Source organism: Vanellus vanellus, assembly GCF_965231255.1.
Source record: "Vanellus vanellus genome assembly, chromosome: 2".
In the NCBI taxonomy this organism is placed as follows: Eukaryota; Metazoa; Chordata; class Aves; order Charadriiformes; family Charadriidae; genus Vanellus; species Vanellus vanellus.
In genome coordinates, this window is record NC_138906.1 from 125,381,932 (window position 1) to 125,402,310 (window position 20,379).

At 36.1% G+C, this 20,379-nt stretch overlaps 1 protein-coding gene across 1 annotated transcript in view; it reads left to right on the plus strand.

Annotated features, from left to right (window-relative positions):
* The window catches only part of SNTG1 (syntrophin gamma 1), a gene marked incomplete at both ends in the record, with an annotated part of 170,941 nt that overhangs the window by 135,721 nt on the left and 14,841 nt on the right, over positions 1–20,379 (plus strand). The window contains 2 exons of the mRNA XM_082499225.1: positions 3,708–3,860; positions 10,357–10,449. Of these exons, the coding sequence (XP_082355351.1) occupies positions 3,708–3,860; positions 10,357–10,449 (246 nt within the window). The remainder of the gene's footprint in view (positions 1–3,707; positions 3,861–10,356; positions 10,450–20,379) is intronic.

Genomic DNA, 20,379 nt, shown 5'->3' on the forward strand with positions numbered 1-20,379 from the left:
TTGGTAAAAGTTAATTAAAGAAGATTCCTGCTTAATCCAGACCTGTTTTTGAAATGCCTGACAATTTTATCTTAAATTTGCAGAGACTTTGGACAATTCTCAGTTGTATTCGTAAGACAAAATTTTGCTTTGAATTCCTACCTTTAGAAGGACATTTGGATAGCTATTTCTTAACTTTGTCTACATATTTTTTCCTACAGTTATCCATTGTACAAATGGAAATATGGTTTCACTTTTTAGATGCCTGAGCACAAATGAAAAACTAAAGAGAAATCTTGCAGCTAAAAGGAGCAGAAGCAGTATGAAAGGGAGCCTTGCACCAAATTACTTTTACAAGTAGAATTAAATACCACTAAGAAGGAAACAAATACCTTATATATATGTCAGCAATTCTTTTAAAACTAAAGTAAAACATTTACATATATTTGACTTGACCTTTTCTTACCATGGACTTAACCATAGACATCGATATCAAAATCACAAGTATACACAGACCATCAAATTAGAACTAGTTAAAAAATGAAATTATTATTTTCTGGAAAATTATTATTTCTGAGGAAAGTTTGAATTTTTGTTTTCATTCCAAATAAAAACTTCACAAAATTCCCATAATAATATTTCAGAGTTTTTAAAAATGTTTTTCTGGTATGAATAAATTTTGTTTTAAATTTTATTTTTCCTTTATTACTTGTGCTTTAATCTGTTCTGTTAATGAGTACAATGTATGTGTTATTTGTCACAATATGATGTAGTAGTTGAAATATTCTAAAATTTTTATAAGTAAACCACTGAGGGGAAATGCTCTCTACTATTGACTAGATCTTTTCTGAATCAAAGTATATTCTTGTTTTAATATCTAAATAGCAAAAACATGGTTTAATATTGTAAGTCCCATTTAGCTCTTCTTTCTTTTTTCATCCTCTAGGATTGATGTAATACTTAGTAAAATCTAGTACAATTATTGCTAGCAATGTTGATAATAAACAAATTTATTCAATAATTTCAAAAGGCTATTCTGAGGTTTCTGTATTTTTCCAACACATTTTAACAGAGATCAGTCTTCAGTAAAACTTTTAACACTTTCATTTGTCACAGTGTACACAAGAACTCATCCCTTTTTCATAGCCAGTGTATTCTTCTCAATAGGAAAAAGCCTGTAAGAATAGGAGTCTGACAACGTAATTTAAAGGCGTCAAACATTAACTGGGCCTGGCTAAACAAATATATGCATTCTGGAACCATGCATTGCACTAAACTTCCTCCCATATAAAAACAAGGACTATTCATTCAATGTTGGTTTTGTTTTTTTTTTTTTTAAGTGGCTGTGATTCCTGTGATCCCACATAGTGTCATAGTCTTGTTTTAAGTAAGGTTAGAGAATTTTGTGCACAATTGCATTAGTAATACTTCATGGTTCTCTATTGACTGTTGACAAGAATAGGTGAAGATGAGTTCAAAATATTTTTAGTTTCTTCTGAGGCTGTAGCTATGAAGAACTTCCTTGGGAAAGATATGTACCTTACACACAAGTTTTGTCGGACTCCATGCTGAATAGGTCCATTTGGTTATGGACCAACAGACCCATTCAATGAGGTGTAGCTCTGGGAGCATAAAGAGTTTAAGACCCTGCTTAAGACCTGTTAGACAAGAAGTGCTCTTATACTATACAAAGGGGCTGTTCTTCCCTGGAGGAGTGAGGGTTGGCCAGTGCTTTTACTCATCCAGTTCCTATTGATGGGGTTTGTACTGTCAGGTGCTAGATGACATATTTTATATTGCGACACATATCCACAAGATTAAACGTTTGTCACAGTGCTGCTGTTCTGTGCACTTTGAGGCTGAGCATGTACTAGAGCATAGGTGCCATTAACAACAACGTAGACATGATCTCTTTTTTGAATGCCAGTGAAAACATGCTCTGAACAGAATTGACATTTCAGTTTTAGCAGAAGGGCCTGAGCGGAAAGAAAAGAAAAAGAAAACAAGGGGAAAAAGAGACAAAAGTGTTTGTCATACAACGTAGGCTATTATTTAGCTACATCTAACTAGTTCCACTACGCAGCCCTCCAAATACTTGGGAAAAAAAATCTGTGAGAATATTAATTTTTTTTGGAAATGCTGTTTTTAAGATCTAACAGCCTATGTTCATTCTGATTTTTCTATCCCTGACTTAATGCTATTGAGCTACTGAGCTTAGGATTTGATGGAAGTAAGGAAGGAGATATTGTTCCACTATGACTGGTCAGGCTAAAATCTGAGCAACTTGGTTTTTCCACGGTGATTGCAAAGAGAGGGTATGTTGCCTCCATAGCTGGTTCTTCTAGAAACTGTAAAGCAGTTATGAACCAAGAGCTTTCATGAATGCATGCTGTACTGGCTTTCTTGAGCAGGTCTGTCGCATGTCTACTGAATGAAAAGAAAGAGGAAAATAGTGCTTATTCTACCATTGCCTACTTATCTGCCTGAGAGTAGTAGTTTCATACAGATTCCTGTTTTATATATTTACATTCTCAGTCAGCTTTAGGTTCCTGGTTCTCTGCCGCAGAGAGAGCTGGCTTGAACAACTTAAAGTGCTCTTCCAGCTTCTATCAGCTGGTTATGGTCCCCTTGGTCTATTCAAGTTGCATCTAACCAGAATACTGTCCTGTGAGTCTCCTTTACTGATCTCAGCTGCACACCCTGCTATGGGGTAGCATCGTAGAAATTGCACCCAAGCTACATATAGCCAAATTTCCAGATGTATTTGCCAGAACAACCAGTGAGGTGGTGAGCTTGTGTCTTGTGACAGCTGCTTCGTTGTAGTAGGAAAAAAATTCATTAAAACTCTTTCTGGAAGTGAATTTTTCACAAGGATGAATTGCATGCCTGAATTTTAGCATGAAGCATCCTATATTAAAATAATAAAACAAATATTATATATATTATATATATAATATGAATAAATTAAAATCATAATTAAAAAATAGTGATGGATTTTCTGATTATCTTGGTTATTCTTTTATTTAGTGCCAATTACAAATGCTAACAACCATTAAATATTATATATTTATAACCTGATATCCATTGTGTGGTGGTGTGTCGAAAGTAAAGCCAAAAGTAACTTCCTCCTCCAGGTCCAAAGCCAGCAACCTAACCACTGGCAGCCACTATAGTCTCTGCTGGCAGTACGCAGTTATAGACAAATTTTCTGTTGGATTTTGTAAGCCATCAGAAATATGAACTTGTTTTGTCTATCCTCTATAGGGAAAATAGAACAGATGGACTTTTCTTACCGCTTAAATAAATCTCTGGCTTCCTTTGGCCAGCCTTTCAGGGTAGGGCGGGTGAGTCAAACAGGTCAGAGAAGCTGACCTGTTGTGTTTCTCTCATGTGAATAGAAAGTGGACACCTTTTATACAATTTATCTAATTTAAAAACATATAACCAATGACATTTTTGAGAAGTGATTTATTAAAATATTGGAAGTTATGCCAGATATGCTATGTTGTTCTGTACCCTTCTGAACACAGGTGTCCTGCTTAAAATTCATTGAAATTTCAATATTTAGACCAAACCCTCTCATTTTCAGTTCCTCAGCTCTCAGTAGTTACTGCGGTATTATATCATTAAAAATGCCTTTAAAAAATGCTAAATTGGAGGCATAGATGTTTGCAATTAAAAATATTAATTGATGTATGCCAGATTATATAACTTCAGGTTTTCATCAGGACAGTGATCTACTGGACCGGCGGAAACATTGCTTCAGTGTCCAGTCTGAATCTGGAGAAGATCTTTACTTTTCTGTGGAACTAGAGTCTGACCTAACACTATGGGAGAAAGCCTTTCAAACAGCAACGTTTTTAGAAGTTGAACGGATACAGGTGAGAACAACTGCCTTGATAATTATCTTTTCATACGTTAAAAAATTAGGTCTGTATGAAATAATGATGTGATTTAAGGAATTCTCTCAAATTATTATTTTTTTTTTTTTAATGTATGTAATCACATAAAAACCCTTTTGGTGTTCCCAAACAGCTTGGAATGTAACACTCCGAAGAGATCACCTCAAATACAATCTTTGAGTTGTTATGACTAGGTGATACATATTAGTTAACTGAAGTTCATGGACAGAAGAGAAAAAACAATCTATGGATCAAGAACAAAACCAGTTGTTTAGATATTCTTACATAACGTTTTACAGGCTACTTTGTTTGTTATTGCATAATGTAAGACAACTTTGCAGGAATTACATTCTCCTTGTAATAATCGGGAATGAGAGTACACTGACTGAGAGTAGTCACTGGATGCAAGCAAGAACAAAATTGTACCTAAGATACATTGTTCTTTTTTCACACATTTCTTGTTTCTTGTCAAATGGCAGAAGAGATGGGTGACAGTCAGGTACAGATTGCTAGCGAATTTTTATAGCAAAATTACATATCAGTGTGTTTAAAATAACTCTGTTTATCTCATGTGACCAAAAAGTCATGCTTTTTTTTTTTGATTTAAAATATGAGAAAAACGTACCCACCACAATTACAATTCACCTAATCCTAATTGTTATATTGGTGTTCTGATCACAAAAAATACACGTGGTTGGAACAGCTTTAGCTGATGTTGCCATGAGTTATTCTGTATACACACCGACAAAAGTCATATTAGCATACCAGCCTTGCAAATATTGGCTAATGCTCACTTTTGCTGCACTCATTTTCTGCGTCCTCCTGGGGATGGAAGCACTGACAGTTTTTTATTTAGACAAATTGTTAGTTAGTTAGTTAGTTATTAGCCCTCTTCTGACCTATAAACCAGCACATGCAGATGGACCGAATTAGTATGTACTAACAATGATCCGTTTCGCTACACTGCTGTCAGTTTTAATGCGTATTACCTTTGTTGGAGGAGGAGTCGAAGAAGGTTCCGCTTTTATCTTTGAGTTCATGCACTCTGCTGCCTTTTACAGGAGCTATTCTTACCTTTTGAACTCTGGTTGTCGTGCTGAAAGATGTAAGTGTAGTTTTTCTGTATAAAAATCTCAACAATATATATCCTCTGCTACTAAATATTTGAGATGCTTTGTCTTTCTCGTATTACTGACTGCAACAATGTTTGTAGAAGCACTACTGTGCCATCAGTAAAATAATATATGGCAATTTCCTTGAATAACTTTTAGCCCAGAAGCCACTTCATATTCGTTCTTCTCTAATATTGATGCATAATGTACCATTCCTAGTTTAGCTTTTTCTCTTTGCTGTTAGAATTACATTTATTCAATATTGCTCCCATGTTTCCCCAAAAGAATTTCCCTAATAGTCTTAACCTCAGATTAATCTTAACCTTTCCACCTTTCTTTTCAGTCTACTGATGTTCAGAGTGGCAATTATGAACTCAAAGTAATGATTTCCTGAGACTGATTGATTATAGCAAATTTGTGAAGGTGGACAAAAAGGCTTCTCATGATAGATATTACTGTGGAAATCACGCTTATGATTTCACCTTTTTTGTCTTTATTTTCTTGCCTCTTTTTCTATATCTCAGTTTGGAAAAAGAATAGAATATTAATTTTTAATATAACCGGTCTTGGCCTCCTCGTTTTTCTTTCAGCAATCCATTACTGCTTTCATCTACCAATTTGCAGATTCAGATAAAATCTGGTTTGACTAAGTAGTGGCATAGTTTGTCTCTGACAAGTTCTTTCTTTGCTCTGTGAGAAAAAAAAAAGGTGACAGCTTCAAAATTGAGGTATCAACTGTAAGTTTTTACTAAAATTGTGATTTATGCAATCATATTCATATGAATATTCATATGTCATGTGAATGATAATCCAGCTGTGTGCAGGTTTGTCGTACTATGAAATCATACAATTTTGAAAATATAACTGCAGTTTAAAACTGCCATTTAAAATTATTCAAATGTGTTGTGTACTATTCCACAATCATAAACATAAAAACAGAGTTACTCAATGAGTATAAATTTGCATTAACCTCCAAGAGAGGTTAATCAGGGCCCCATTCTGATTTAATTCTAAAGAATATATCAAAAAATAATATACTGTAAAAATGACTCAGTATAAACATATAATAAATTCTGTTTAAGCCTAATTCTTAACTTGTACCAGAGATGTATTGAAAACAAAAATGAGGCGGGTGGTCTTTTTTTTAGGAAAGAAATATATTAGAAGAGACATAGTCAAGATGATAATAGTTTACCAATAATATGTTCTATGATATTGTAGTGGTGCCATTCTGGTGATGATTGTGGTGTGTTACAGTCACTCTTTAGTTAGTTTTCTTTAAAGTAGTAAGAGATGCTAAACCATTTTCATAATTACATATTAAAAGAAAAAAATAGTTGAAATGGAGATGCTTTTTCCTTACTATCTCACAGCATTGTTATATGAAGAATCTGAGACTATTATAGCTTGCATAATGATGTGCAATTATATATGATTACCAGGTTCCCTTTCTATTCCCACTACTTTATGCTAAAATTTTCACCACTTCATCATTAATTTTTCTCTTGCTGTCTTTCTTGTTTCTACTGTAATTGTTTGTTCCCTAGTATAAAAATTATTGTGTAAGCTGCTTTGTGTTAGAGTACTTTAATGTTTGTCTCCATTGAAGTTGAATCTGAGTTTGAAAGTCTGAATTAAATCTTGGACTTAACAGCGTGGTTTCCCTTAGCGTCAGAGATAGGTTACACTGGGTTTACACCATATCATTCTTTCCATAATTGAAATTGTGTGTATTGAGGGAGAAGAATCTAAGAAACAACTTTGGCTTTTCTCTTTCAGTCCCTGCCTGACCCACTGAATTATTCAGAAACTCCATTTCAGATTCTGTATTCTGTGAGAGAACCAGAAATGGGTGCCGAAATATTTTCTGCTTCTTTTGGGAGGGGGATGCTTCAGTTCTGATAAGGTGTTCATGAGGTCTGCCTAAGAAATCATATCCACAGTATATATTATTAATAATCACTTTTAATGATTTAAAGTGTTAGTTAAACGTACAAGAAATTTTAAATTATCAAGTCTCCTGGGAATAATTTCTGCATTTTTGTTTTCTCCAAATGTCTGCGTTAAAAGGCAAATTAAAGAAAATTAAAATGAAAAAAATGTTAACAGACCTATCAAGTGTCTGAAAGTTGGCATTCTTTTTCTGACTTGTGGCCAGAACCATGTGCAAGTGCGTACAACACATGCATAAAGCGAGGGACATTCTTCCCCAATGAAATTAAAATCTCGCTGTCGAGAGAGCCTTTTGTTAGTCTCACATTTTTACTTCTCTGATTTTTTTTGAAAATCATGGATATGTGGTCCAAGGGCGTAGACCGGTCTTACATGTAAGTAAAGAGTAAGTAAAGAGTCAGCTACTACTGGTCTTCTGCACCTTACAGTGCAGTTTCTTCCTACCGATAACCACACTGAGCTGAACTAGATGGTATTTCTCCACAAGCTGTGCACTGCCTTTTGTAGAAAAAGCCTTCAGTCTGGGAAGCAGGTTGCTTTTTCAGTGCAGCATTGAACCGAGACTGATAGGTCCTGTTTCTCATAAATCTTAACTTCTCAGTGAGGCTAATTAGCCCAGGCACAGTGCTGTGCTTAAGCAGAGGTAGCTGTGCCAGCTCAGCGTGGTGCTGCAATGCGCATTGCAGGTTGACCTCTGGTGTGGAGGTGGGAGGTCAGATGAGTTAGATGGCAATACATATTTTAAACCGAATATACTGTGCCCTTGCCAAATTTTAATTCTCAGTAAAGACTCTGTGTCTGTTCTAGATATCTTGGAGGTCTACAAATAAAAATGTAGTTTGCATCTTGTAGGAGGTTAGCAAGGTAATTCTACAAAACCGTACATTTTTTGCTTTGCATGCAAAACCTGAATGATTTTGCATATGTGAATTCATTAAGTAGTAAGTCACTGTGAAATACATTATTTTGCATTCTTCTACTAATGAGATGTTGCCAAAGGCAGTATCCTCTCCTTTTCTAACACCACTGATTTACGATCAAAGTTTACGTATCCATAGCAGTGATATGGTGTAGCTGCTCAAAAAAAAAGACACACTTATTTGCTGATATAAGTGCAAATACTATATGACTGCAACACCACAGAGCTGAACGATTGATTTTGTAATTAAAAATTTGGGGGGTTTATGCATTAATAGTTGTAATGATCAAGTGCAGCTCTATACTGTATGAATTCAGATTTTCTACATGTAGTGAAGTACATAAAGTTCTTTTAGTGTTGGAAGCTACAAGCATAGACCAGACACTGCTTTCCACCTCAGCAGCAGCAATAGGAAACTTTTCATTTACTGACACACAGTTATAGCTTTTGAAGACCTTTGGTGGATCGCACAGTAACTTATGATTTACTGTTACTCAGCAGTAATGCAACATCATCTTGTAAGACACGTGTCGTGGATTGTTTATACTTCTGAGTTATAGATGCCCACGCTTTGTCTATAGACTGGCTTAAATGCTGCACTTGTGCCCCACCAATAACTGACTTCAGCTTCAGTGATGGATATCATTGTGTATGAAACCTGGATTCTAGGTCTGCAAGGCATGTGCACAAAGATTAAACAACTGTTTATGTATTTGAGACCTGATTTGATCAATGAAAGCAATTCACTCAAATATTTCAGTTCCAGAAAAGAAATCTATATTGAAGTGTAAGACAGTCAAATTTAACGTAACCAAAGCATCTATATAGCTATAAACTTTTCCATTTCCCTTCATTACAATGTCTATTCCAACTCTTCTTGTATTCTGGGGATGACTATTCTGAATTCAAAGAGCCCACCAAAACATTATATAAGTAAACACATGTGATTTATCCTTAATAATCAAAATGCCAAAAATAATAATACATACTTTTGTAACACTGATAATTTAGTAACTTATATTGTCCCCATGTTTACAATTTATATTTTGGTTCTTTGACACATTGTATATCGTGGAAGTCTTTGTTCTCATTTCATATATTTAGTGGCTACAGCAACATTTGAAGAATATAATTACATTTCGTTTAATCTGGAGGTTAAAATTTCTGTAAAACAAGAATGGTTTCTTTAAAGAACTTACATCACATTTGGAAATGTTTTATTTTTTTTTACATATTTTGTCATAAAAAATACAAGTTCGTCAATTTGTACCTGAAGTTAGCCTTCAGGCATAGCAATAGTTTTGATCCTGAAAACGACACTAATAGATGTCTCACAGCTTGTATTGAAGTGTGATGTTATGAAAATAAATAGATGCATAGATTTAAAAATCATAGAATGAAGAAGTCTTTCAGGATTTCAAGGTTTCTCATAAAAACCTTTGAGATGTGTTGGTCCACTAACTAAAGCAAAAAAGGTATTTCATATGATTACATCGGTTGGTACATGGTATGAAATATTACCTTTTTCACTGAGATTTAGAACAACACAAAACAACAATGAACAGCATACAAAAGAGATGTTTTACAAATGCTCTTTTTTATAATTAAAAAGCTAAAAGGAATATGTTAATGTTAGAGGAAGTTACCAGGTACGAAACCAAATCATAGAATCATACAATGGTTAGAACTGGAAGGACCCTTAAAGATCATCTACTTCCAACCCCTCCTGCCCTGGGCAGGCACACCTCCCACTAGACCAGGTTGCTCAAAGCCCCATCCAGCCTGGCCTTCAACACCTCCAGGGATGGGGCATCCACAACTTTTCCAGACAATCTGTTCCAGTGCCTCACCACTCTCAGAGTAAAGAATTTCTTCCTAATATCTAATCTAAATATACTCTCTTTCAGTTTAAAACCATTACCTCTCATCCTATCACTACACTCCCTGATAAAGAGTCCCTCCCCATCTTTCCTGTAGGACCACTTTAGGTACTAGAAGGCTGCTATGACATCTCCCTGGAGCCTTCTCTTCTCCAGGCTGAACAACCCCAACTCTCTCAGGCTATCTTCACAGGAGAGGTGCTCCAGCCCTCTGATCATCTTTGTGGCCCTCCTCTGGACTTACTCCAGCAGGTTCATGTCCTTCTTATGTTGGGGGCCCTGGAGCTGGTCACAGTACTCCAGGTGGGGTCGAAAATAATGAGACTTCCACTTTAGTAGTTTTCATTGGTAAACCACTGAGGCAATTCTGATTCTGATTCATTTTTCCCTAATGGAAGCAAAGCCTCTTTTTACAATACTTAGAAAACTTCATCACTGATATAAATCCTTTGATTTGAAGTACACTGGCAATAAATTGACCTATTTACACACAAATAACATTTCTGATAATAACTTTGAGACATATAAACATTAGAATAAAGACACATAAATACTAGTCCTAGAAGAAATGTGTTCTGTGGTAACTACCTCCTCTGATTTTTCTTTTACAGTGCAAGACGTATGCCTGTGTTTTGGAGAGTCATCTTATGGGACTTACCATTGACTTTAGCATGGGCTTTGTCTGTTTTGATGCTGCCACAAAGGTAAAGATCTAAGACTTGTTTCCATCACATTATTATTATTAATATTATTATTATTATTATTCCTCATTATTTCTTATATTTTGGGTTAAATATTACGTCCTTAAAATGTACTTCTTCTTGTTATTGCAACAGACCATCTCTTGTGAAATCTCTCGTGCTTTAGTTTAAAATCCAGGGTGATTTCTACATGTGAAAAGTTGTATTCTGCTATGTGCTTGTTATTGAAAAGTCAATACCAATATCAATCTGAAACAAGCATCGAGTCTTCATTCTTTAATTTCACATTAAAGCCCAGACTGGTTCATTTTGATGTTTCTTTTGCTGCATTCTTGGTTTTGATAGGAAATAATCTTCTTGGTTTCAAACTGATCTGTGAGCTTTGACAAGAACCTGCCTTTCTCTTTTTCTGTTTCAGGAGTGGGAGTTTGTTGTTACAGCAATTCTCAGTTTATGTTTTAGATATTTTTGTTCAGGTGTCTGTAAAAAGAGAAATTAGCCGTGATCTGTGTGTCTCATGGTTTTCCCATCAGCCTCCAAAAAGGTTTGATGAAATGGTTTGCTATATCAAGTGAATGATATGACACCAATTTCCAGATTATATTAATGCAAGTCCAAATCTCAGTAAAATCATAGAGAGCCTACATAAGTTTACATTTGCACAAATTGCTCACGAGTACTAAAATGTAGGCAGGCTTTATTGCTACTACTTGACACTACCGTTATGGGAGAATGTGAAATATTTTTTCTGAGTTCCATTTCTCTTCAATACCCATTTTCCTTTGAGATGCTGCAGCATTGCGACCAGCAATTGCTGAAAATGCCCTTTTCTCTCCAGAATATGCTCCTATCCTCTGTCTTAAGTCAACACTTCTCACCGCATCACTTCTCACTAATCAGAACCCTTTTATTCTTCCCACTCCATTCTACTGTTTGTTTGTGCAAGGTTTGGTGAATTTGAAATTCAAATACTTGTGTATGCATATTTCTTTTTGTTAAGCAACTAGTCTTGTATGATTCATTAGTGAAATACATGACTGTCAACTTAGGAGGTATTGCCCAAAAAATCAGTGCAACAGAATTTAAATGCAGTGGCTCAGAAGAAAATGTGTATGTTTCCCCCCATCCTCCAATAATATTGTAGTAATGCTTTTGTATAAAGGTAATTTGCATCTCCTTCAAAGCTCTTGCACATTTCTGATTCGCAAAAGACTTCAGACTCTTTCAATGCCATTATCTGCAGTACAAGCATACACCAAATTTGAGACAGGAAAGCACAAGGAGAACTGCCTTCATACATATTACCATGGCTGAAGGGTGTGGTGCCCTTTTGGGTATGTCCTCACAACATGTACAGCAGATTTCCAGATATAGAAAAAAGCTCTTGTACAGATATAACTTCACTGTCTTGCTTCCTCAAATAAGTCATTGTGCCTTTCCAGTTGTACGAAATTTCTGGAGACATCATCTTGGTGAACAATATTACTTGTAAAACAGATTCCTCTTTGCCCTCAAAAATAGATTTTTAATTTTTTTCTTTCATAGCAAAGAGCAGGAAAATGTTTCAAGGATTAAAATTGACTACTGAAACACTAAGCTTTACATAGGTAATACTAAAATTACATGATAAACTCCAACAGTAAAACAAATGCAGCAAAAAATGAGCATCTAACTTCCGTTCCAAACCAGGAGTCCTGACTAGGTAGATTGGGAACCTGCACAAACTAAAACCACACTGTACAACCAAGTAGTAGAGGATTCACAATGCAAGACCACTGTAGTGAAGCTTTGATGACTTGATGACAACCATAAGAAAGCCAAGAAGGAATTTTCCATCTTCCAGGTCTCCCGTGCCTGAGAAAGCCCATAAAACATTGTAGGAGTACGAGGTAATTTTACTTTTTCCTCTCTCCTACATCTGTAAAGCCATGAAACTATGGTGGTGTGGTTTAGGCCAAACTGTCTACTGGGGACGTGGGGCATCCCAGATGGGACCGACAGATGCTCCCCACCCCACCTTCTTCAAAGAGAGTGGCAGAGGAGAGGGACAACTGAATTTATTGGCCTGTGTGGATTCGATGGCCTGGCACGTTAGAGCCACAAAAGTATAAAGCCCTGGTGGACACTGGTGCACAGCGTACCCTATTGCCATCGGATCATAAAGGGGGAGAATCTGTCACTATTTCTGGAGTGACAGGAAGATCTCAAGAACTGACTGTATTAGAGGCTGAAGTGAGCCTAACTGGGAATAAATGGGAGAAACGCCCCATTGTGACTGGTCCAGATGCTCTGTGCATCCTTGGCGTAGGCTATCTCAAGAGAGGGTATTTTAAAGACCCAAAAGGGTATCGGTGGGCTTTTGGTATAGCAGCTGTAGACACTGAGGGTGTTACACAGCTGTCTATCTTACCTGGTCTTTCAGATGACCGTTCTGTTGTGGGACTGCTGAGGGTTTAGGATCAGCAGGTGCCAATTGTTCCCTCAAACCAGGACACACGGAATGAACCTATTCCTTTTGGGGTGGCATCTAGCCTCAGCATCCAAAAAGTTCTGAAATTTTAAGCCAAGCATTAACTGCAGGTGAGGGTCTGGGAATCTTGAGGGTCCAAATACTGTTGAGAGAGGACACTTTTACAGAATCTGAAAAAGTTTCCATCAGAGTGTGAAAGCTAGCAGATGTGCAAAGGGATTTCCTTCAGGACATTTTTATTGCAGGGAATAGGCTGTAAGTGTAACTAGAGAAAGTGTAGTACATTTTGCATCATGTGCAACTGACATACTGTGCTGCTCCTCCTCTTTCTCTCCTGCCAGCCTTGCAGTGGGTAGCAGCCCACAAAACATTTATCAGACCTAGACCAGCCTTAGAAATTTCTCGGTTGGTCCCACTGTTCACCACACTTACTTACAGGCTGCAAGGAAGAGCAGGGGGCTGGTCTGTCAAATCTATCGCCAACCCTGTACTGTGTCACTCTGGTCTTCAAAGCTCCTGAGACCACCCAGCAGCTGCATGCTGTGGCAGAAGTGATTCCCCCTGAAAAAATACTCTTTCCCATTTTTCACTGTTATCTCCTCGTTTCCCTTCCACCATTGCCACTTGCACTGTTCATGTTTCCCCTCTATTTCTTGCACTTTCTGTGTTTTCATTTTAGAGTGATAAAATCAATGTTGCTTTAATGCTTGCTGATTTTTCTTTTAAAAGTGGGTTTTATTTTCCTGAATAGAGGGAGGGACCATGCTGGTAAAGCTCAGGAGTATCCTGAAGGTTTCAGGGTTTGTTTCATTTTTTCCTTGATACAGAAAAACAGGCAAGCGGAGAATACAGTTTAAGATAAAGGCACCATGTTAAAAATGCCTCATCTATTACATAGCATGTGTACCAGAGATACGCCACATACTAATCCATTCATTAGGCATGGTCAACCTGTACATTGGAAATTCAAGAAAATAAATGGATAGCAATAACTGAGACTATTTAACTCATTACAGACTTATAATATGAAGACCTCAAGACCTTTTTTTTTCTCCCTTGCAAATCCAAACCCCCCAAAATGGAGCCTTTAAAGCATAAAACCCACAAAAAGCATAAATATTTTAGTTCTATTAGCAATACACAACAGCTTCTTGGAGAATGTTCTTCTGGCAATTATCATTAAGAGGTATGTGTCACATATGCTAGTCGTACTGTCTTGCAGGTCTTCCTCTCACTGTTCACCAGTCTTTAGAAAAACTCCTTCATTTGTCTCACAAATGTTTCATGGAACACATAATGCAATTCTTTTGATGTTCCAAAACTCATTATCTTCTTCTGTTACCAATTAAAAAGACACATCAACTAGAAATAAAAAAGTCTAACAAAACCAACGAAGAGTGTGCAGCTCCCTTCAAATTTAAGGTTTTGTACATGTAAATACAGATACACATTTTGTGACTTGAATGGAAGTGGTACATAAGCAAATCTAATGAGAAGCTCTCCAAGTTTTCTAATCAGATGCAACAGTATTAATATTGTCAATAGATTCCTTGCAAGTGTTTTCAGGCTTCTGTTATATAGTCACTTAAATAAATTGCATAAGCATAAGTAAACTACTGCATAAGAGTCACAAAAAAGATTTTACATAGAAAGTGTTTACATATAAAAGAGGTAAAAATATTTTTAACTTCTCTACATATTATTTTGAAGCAGATTGTGATATCTTAAAACTTTCAGTGTTGTAAGCAGAATGCAGTTAGTATCCTCAGAAACCTACCTGCTGTGTTGCACATTAATTCATTTGTAGGTTAGAATAAAGTATAGCAGCATGGATAAAAAAGAGGACATATTGTTTTGTTAGGTAATCAGGCATTAGGTGGTGTGAGATGATAAGGATGGCTCTAATGCAATTGCATTAGAGGAGAAGAGAAACATATAATGCAACATAATCTGTTGCCAAGTGACTGCTAGAGACGAAATTACAAACAAGCCATAGGATGAAAACTTGTTTCAAAGCTGCCCTAAGTGTGTCAACCACATTTTAATGAGTACCTAAATAGGAAAACCATTGCCTACTCTCCATCATTTTATATAAAGATAAAGGTTGTGATTCTCTGAGCAAATAAATTGTTCAGATATTTTCATTATGATGATGGCAGGAGTAGGTTGTGTCTATGCTGGTAATGTTCTTCAACAACATTGCTATACACATATAAACTGAAACATAGAATCATAGAAACATAAAATCCTAGAATAGTTTGGGTTGGAAGGGACCATTAAAGGTGGTCTAGTCCAACACCCCCTGCAATAAGCAGGGACATCTTCAACCAGATCAGGTTGCTCAGAGCCCCATCCAACCTGACCTTGAATGTTTCCAGGGTTGGGGCATCTACCACCTCTCTCAGCAACCTGTGACAGTTTTTCACCACCCTCATTGTAAAAAACTCCTTCTTTATGTCTAGTCTAAATCTTCCCTCATTTAGTTTAAAACCATTACCCCCCATCCTATTGCAACAGGCCCTGCTAGAAAGTTTGTTCCCATCTTTCTTATAAGCCCCCTTTAAGTACTGAAAGGTTGCAGTAAGGTCTCCCCGGAGCCTTCTCTTCTCCAGGCTGAACAACACCAAGTCTCTTGGCCTGTGCTTAATAACATAAACTTAAAAACATAAACCAGAAGTGGTTAGTCACATAAGCTAAAAGTGTTATTTCTCTACCTAATGAAGGGGTTCATATGAAGCAGGAGTTCAACGTCTCTTTTCCAAGAAAGAACTGAGAGAACAATGAAAACTGGAAAACAATTTCCAGAACAAAGAAAATGATTATAATTTAACTTAGCTGTATCTTATTGATATTTACATATGAATTTTGCACTAAGACTGTAGAAAAGTCCTAGCAATTGTAACATGAATTAACAAACTCAGTATAAAGACAAAAATGCTATTTAAAATGTCATACTATTGACAAAAAAAAATTACATCTAATAATTTATAAATTATATAAATTTTTACAATTGAGTATTTGAAAAATCAGTACAAACTATTAGCTTTCCACTTCCAGTGATGGGATATCCACAAATTCTCAGGGCAACTTGTTCCAGTGTCTCACCACCCTCATCATAAAAAATTTCTTCCTTAAGTCAAATTTAAGCCTACACTCTTTTAGTTTAAAAACATTGCCCCTTGTCCTGTCACTATAGTCCTTGGTAAAAAGTCTTTCCCTGTCTTAGAAGCCTTCTTTAAGTATTGAAAGTCTGCAATAATGTCTCCCCAGACCCTTCTCTTCTCCAGACTGAAGAACCAATTCTCTCAGCCTTTCTTCACAAGAGGGTTGTTCCATCCTTCTGATCATTTCATGGTCCTCCAGTGGACCCGCTCTAACAAGACCTTCTCTTTCTTGTACATGTTCGCTTCTATTATTTTGCTACTAATCATACCAAATTCAACCCCTCTGTTTTGGGTAAAGCTTAACTCAAAGCCATATTCTATAGACTTTAGAGTTCAATGACAGATAATTCATTCGATCCGCCTCTGACTTCTCCCAGAATAACACTGCAGATGCAAAATCTTTTGATGAACGAGGTCTTGGAAAAGTACATGGAGGACAGATCTAATGAATATCATTATCTTTTTATTATTATTATTTATTTATGACATCTTCATATTTCCCAGGACACAAAGCTCAAGTAGTATTTTCTGAGGACACCTGAGGAGTCCTGTCTTATATTTTGATGCAGTAAGGTCTTCATTAAATCTTCAGACAGCTTCTATTTTACACTTAACACTGTGCTCAGAGTATTTTAAGTTTTCTTTCTTAATTACTACTGAATTGACTCAGTGATGTTTTTAATAGTGAATAATCACTAATAAAATGAAGTCAAGCCAAGTTCTTCAATTCACATTTTTAATAGCTATTTGTTCAGCTATTCCAAGTTATTTTAGCAATGAAACAATATTGGTTTTTCCCTCTTACATTTCAAGTTAATAGACTTTTTTCCCAACATGCCTGACAAATTACAGTCAAAATTTCACGAATGTTCTAAAACCCAAACTCATTACCAATGCTCATGAATGAGTTTATGGGGGTAATGACTCTCATTATGCTTATGGTTCCCAGACAAAAGCCATACAACCCTGTGTGACTTGTTTCCTTGTTTACTGTCATTTGATCTTTATATAACACTTAACTATGTAAGTTGAAATTAGTGGTTAAAAAATGTCATCTGTGCTAAGTGTTTTCAAGTCAAACACCCCATTGTTCGATAAAAACCTTGTTTCTGTATCTGCACAGACCTATGATAAATATGAGTACACAAAGTGTTAAATGGAGTTCTTCAGAACAAATCTGTCCTTTGATACGATTATAACAGCACTGGTATAAATCATAGCCATTTCTGCTGCATATCCCCTGCTTTCTCTTACTCATTTTCTGACTGGCGGCTCGTCGAGCCAACAGTAGTTTATCATTTAGAGCATTTGGTATGTTGCTTTATAACAAACCATTGTGATTTCCTGAAAGGGAGTGAACAGTTTTTAAGACTGCCTAGTTAAATCAGATTCTTCCAACATTTCAGGAAATAATTTCTTAATTCAGCTAAACAGCTTGTAAACTACCAAATGTAATTTTAGACACAAAAGAATTTCTCTCCCTGCACATTAAATTTTGTAACATGTATTCTTATGCTCTTGTTCTTCTGTGGTACTCTCTAGAGCGGTCAAAGCTCCAGTGCAAGGTGTCATCTTTTTTTTCTTATTAGCGATGTATAGTTTGAAAGAGAACTGCAACATATAGGCTGAGCAGACAGTGGCAAATGTTTGACTATGATTATTTTCTGTCATATAGTCCTTTATTTGCAGTAGTGATATACCTGGAGTGAAAAGGCCACTTGCCTCCTGTGTTGGCATATATGGAAGTTTAAACCTGATCATTAGTGAGTATCCCCACAGCATCTCTTCCACTGGGGACTTCTTCAAAAAATGTCCACCAACTTTAATGCAATTTCATTTGCATTATTTGAAATACAGGATGTCAAATAACGACCTCTTACTGCATTTCACTCTTTCTTCCTTGCTGGCACTCTAAAAGTGAATGGAATTAATTTTTTTTTGTGAATACCATTAAGATATTCTCCTTTCTCTTCGCTGCCTAATCAAGTTTGCCAGATTCTGTCTAGTTACTCCTTGCACTATAAGGTGTCTTAGTATACAGCATCTACTCCTGACATAATTTTTGGGTTTTGAGATGTTTTAGATGATAAATGTTGGTTGATTTTTTTTTTTTTTAGTTATGAAAATTCTAAAAAGATGCAAAAAGTTCTATTGCAGGTGTTACAAGTTATAAAACAAATTTTACCCTAGGTCATTTTTGCAGCATTGTGTATCAGCGTCTGCTGGGGAAAACATTTTTCCCAAGCCCTGCACAATTCCAGCACATTGATTCGGGTCCTACATTTGTCTAACGTTAGCTAGTATATAGGCATCAATGTTTTAATAAGCAAATATAACTTTTCTGTGGACAATTTTTATTAGTTATGGACACACACAGTTATTATGATAAGCATTTATAAATAAGGTTTTGCAGCCAGCGTAGCCACCTTAAGAATTAAGGATCGAGACTGATAGATTAAAAAGCATAACAAGACGTGTATGGAAGTTCATCTAACTACTATTCTGAAAGTGATCCAGTGTATAAAACTACTTACTCAAGCGGCATTCCATAACTTATTTTTAATATGCTTCTAACAAAAAAAATTGTCTACTCTTCAAGTGTATGGGTCTATATACATAGACATATGTATGTTACATGTTTCTGGTTATACTAACATATTAGTTACAATTGTTTCCTATAATGTGCATAGTTGCATCATAGCTTGTATGAATAATATATGTGTGTGTTTGTGTGAGTGTACATTGCAATATACCTACCTGTGCAAAGTGCTATGTCTGTACTCCATCATATTTACTGCTCATTAAAGCGGCAGTCAAGAATATATACTTGTCAGAAGAGAAAAAAGGCATCCCTTATAGGACTAAAAGTAAATTAAAGTGCTGCTGAATTATATGGTCGTGCTAGAACAAAGTAAAAAAGGCTCCATAATGACCCACAAGGTGCACGTCAATGAAGCTCAAGGTACCTGTCACCTGTTCTCTCACAGACAGCTTGCACACTTCATCCAAAAAGAGAATACACTGTAAACACTGAATAGCATTGCAAATATATTTAATTTGTTTTTCATAACAAAAGACTACTAAATAACGTAGAACAGAATTTCTCTTAATTGCTTTGGGAACAAAGTCCCTGTTTTCTAGGGATGTGTACCTTAAGGTCTATCTCTTCATACAGCTAATACACGTACAGCATATTGAAATAAACCAGCATGCAATAAAACCCTTGATATCCAAAGTTCAGTAACAGAGAAGGCAGAAGGAAACCAGGGTCAATTCAAGACGGAGATTTAATAATGCAACTCCTGTGAACAAATATTTATTCCATGCTTAGAAAATGAAACGTTAACAAATAGCTACTATAACTTTAATATAAGCTGTCAGGCATGGTTCCTAGAGTCTTATGTACCGTGGCTAGAAACAAACAAATGTTGGTAGGTCATCCATCAGTAATAAGCAAAAAACCTGTAGTCTGTTAACATTCGGTGTAACTTCAGTAATGGACAAGAACAGCTATTTTATTAGGGCTGACTTCCTTGCTTTTTCCTTTGTCTCATCTTTGTTCTTTATCCTCTGTGTCCTCCCCTGTCTTTCCCTTTACAGTTATAAAGCCACAGCAGTTGACAAAGGAAATTGCCTTGGACCATAATTCTTTTGTAGTAAGACACTCTCCAGAGATCGGTAACACAGTAGAACTGAGCAGGAACAAGATCTTAATCCTACTCAGTTCCCTACTGCTGCTATCAGTATGGACAAAGTGTCACTTTGCAAGAATGCAATCTTTCTCAATTAGCTGAGACAAACAGCCAAATTAAGTTGTATCCCAGGTTCTTGAAGACCCAATTACTATTATTCTTGAAAATAAGGACCTACAAGGCATCTGCCCTTGATTTAGTTTGACTTGTAGGAGTATCACTTATTTTAGTCAGATGACAAACATTAGCTTGAAAGGTGTCCATTGAAATTTAGCATAATTCTGTAGTATATATAGTATGAAAAATTGCCTTGTAAAGCTAAACAGAAGAATGATTTAATCAGTCTAAGTATCAAGAGAAAAGGAGACAGTATTGGAAAAGTGCGGCTACAGCTTTTTGAAGATGTGATGGAAAAAGATGAAAAAGGGATTTGCTGAAACTAATATTTGAAAAGTGACCTCTGACACCTCTAACATCTCCGTAATAAAAGTGGTTTCTTTATTTACTCCACTGTTTACAGGTGGTCTGAGATGTAGCTGTCCAATCATTACAAAACACTGACAGACTCTTTAAGGTTTTTTCCAAGCATCCTACTGAAGGCCAAACT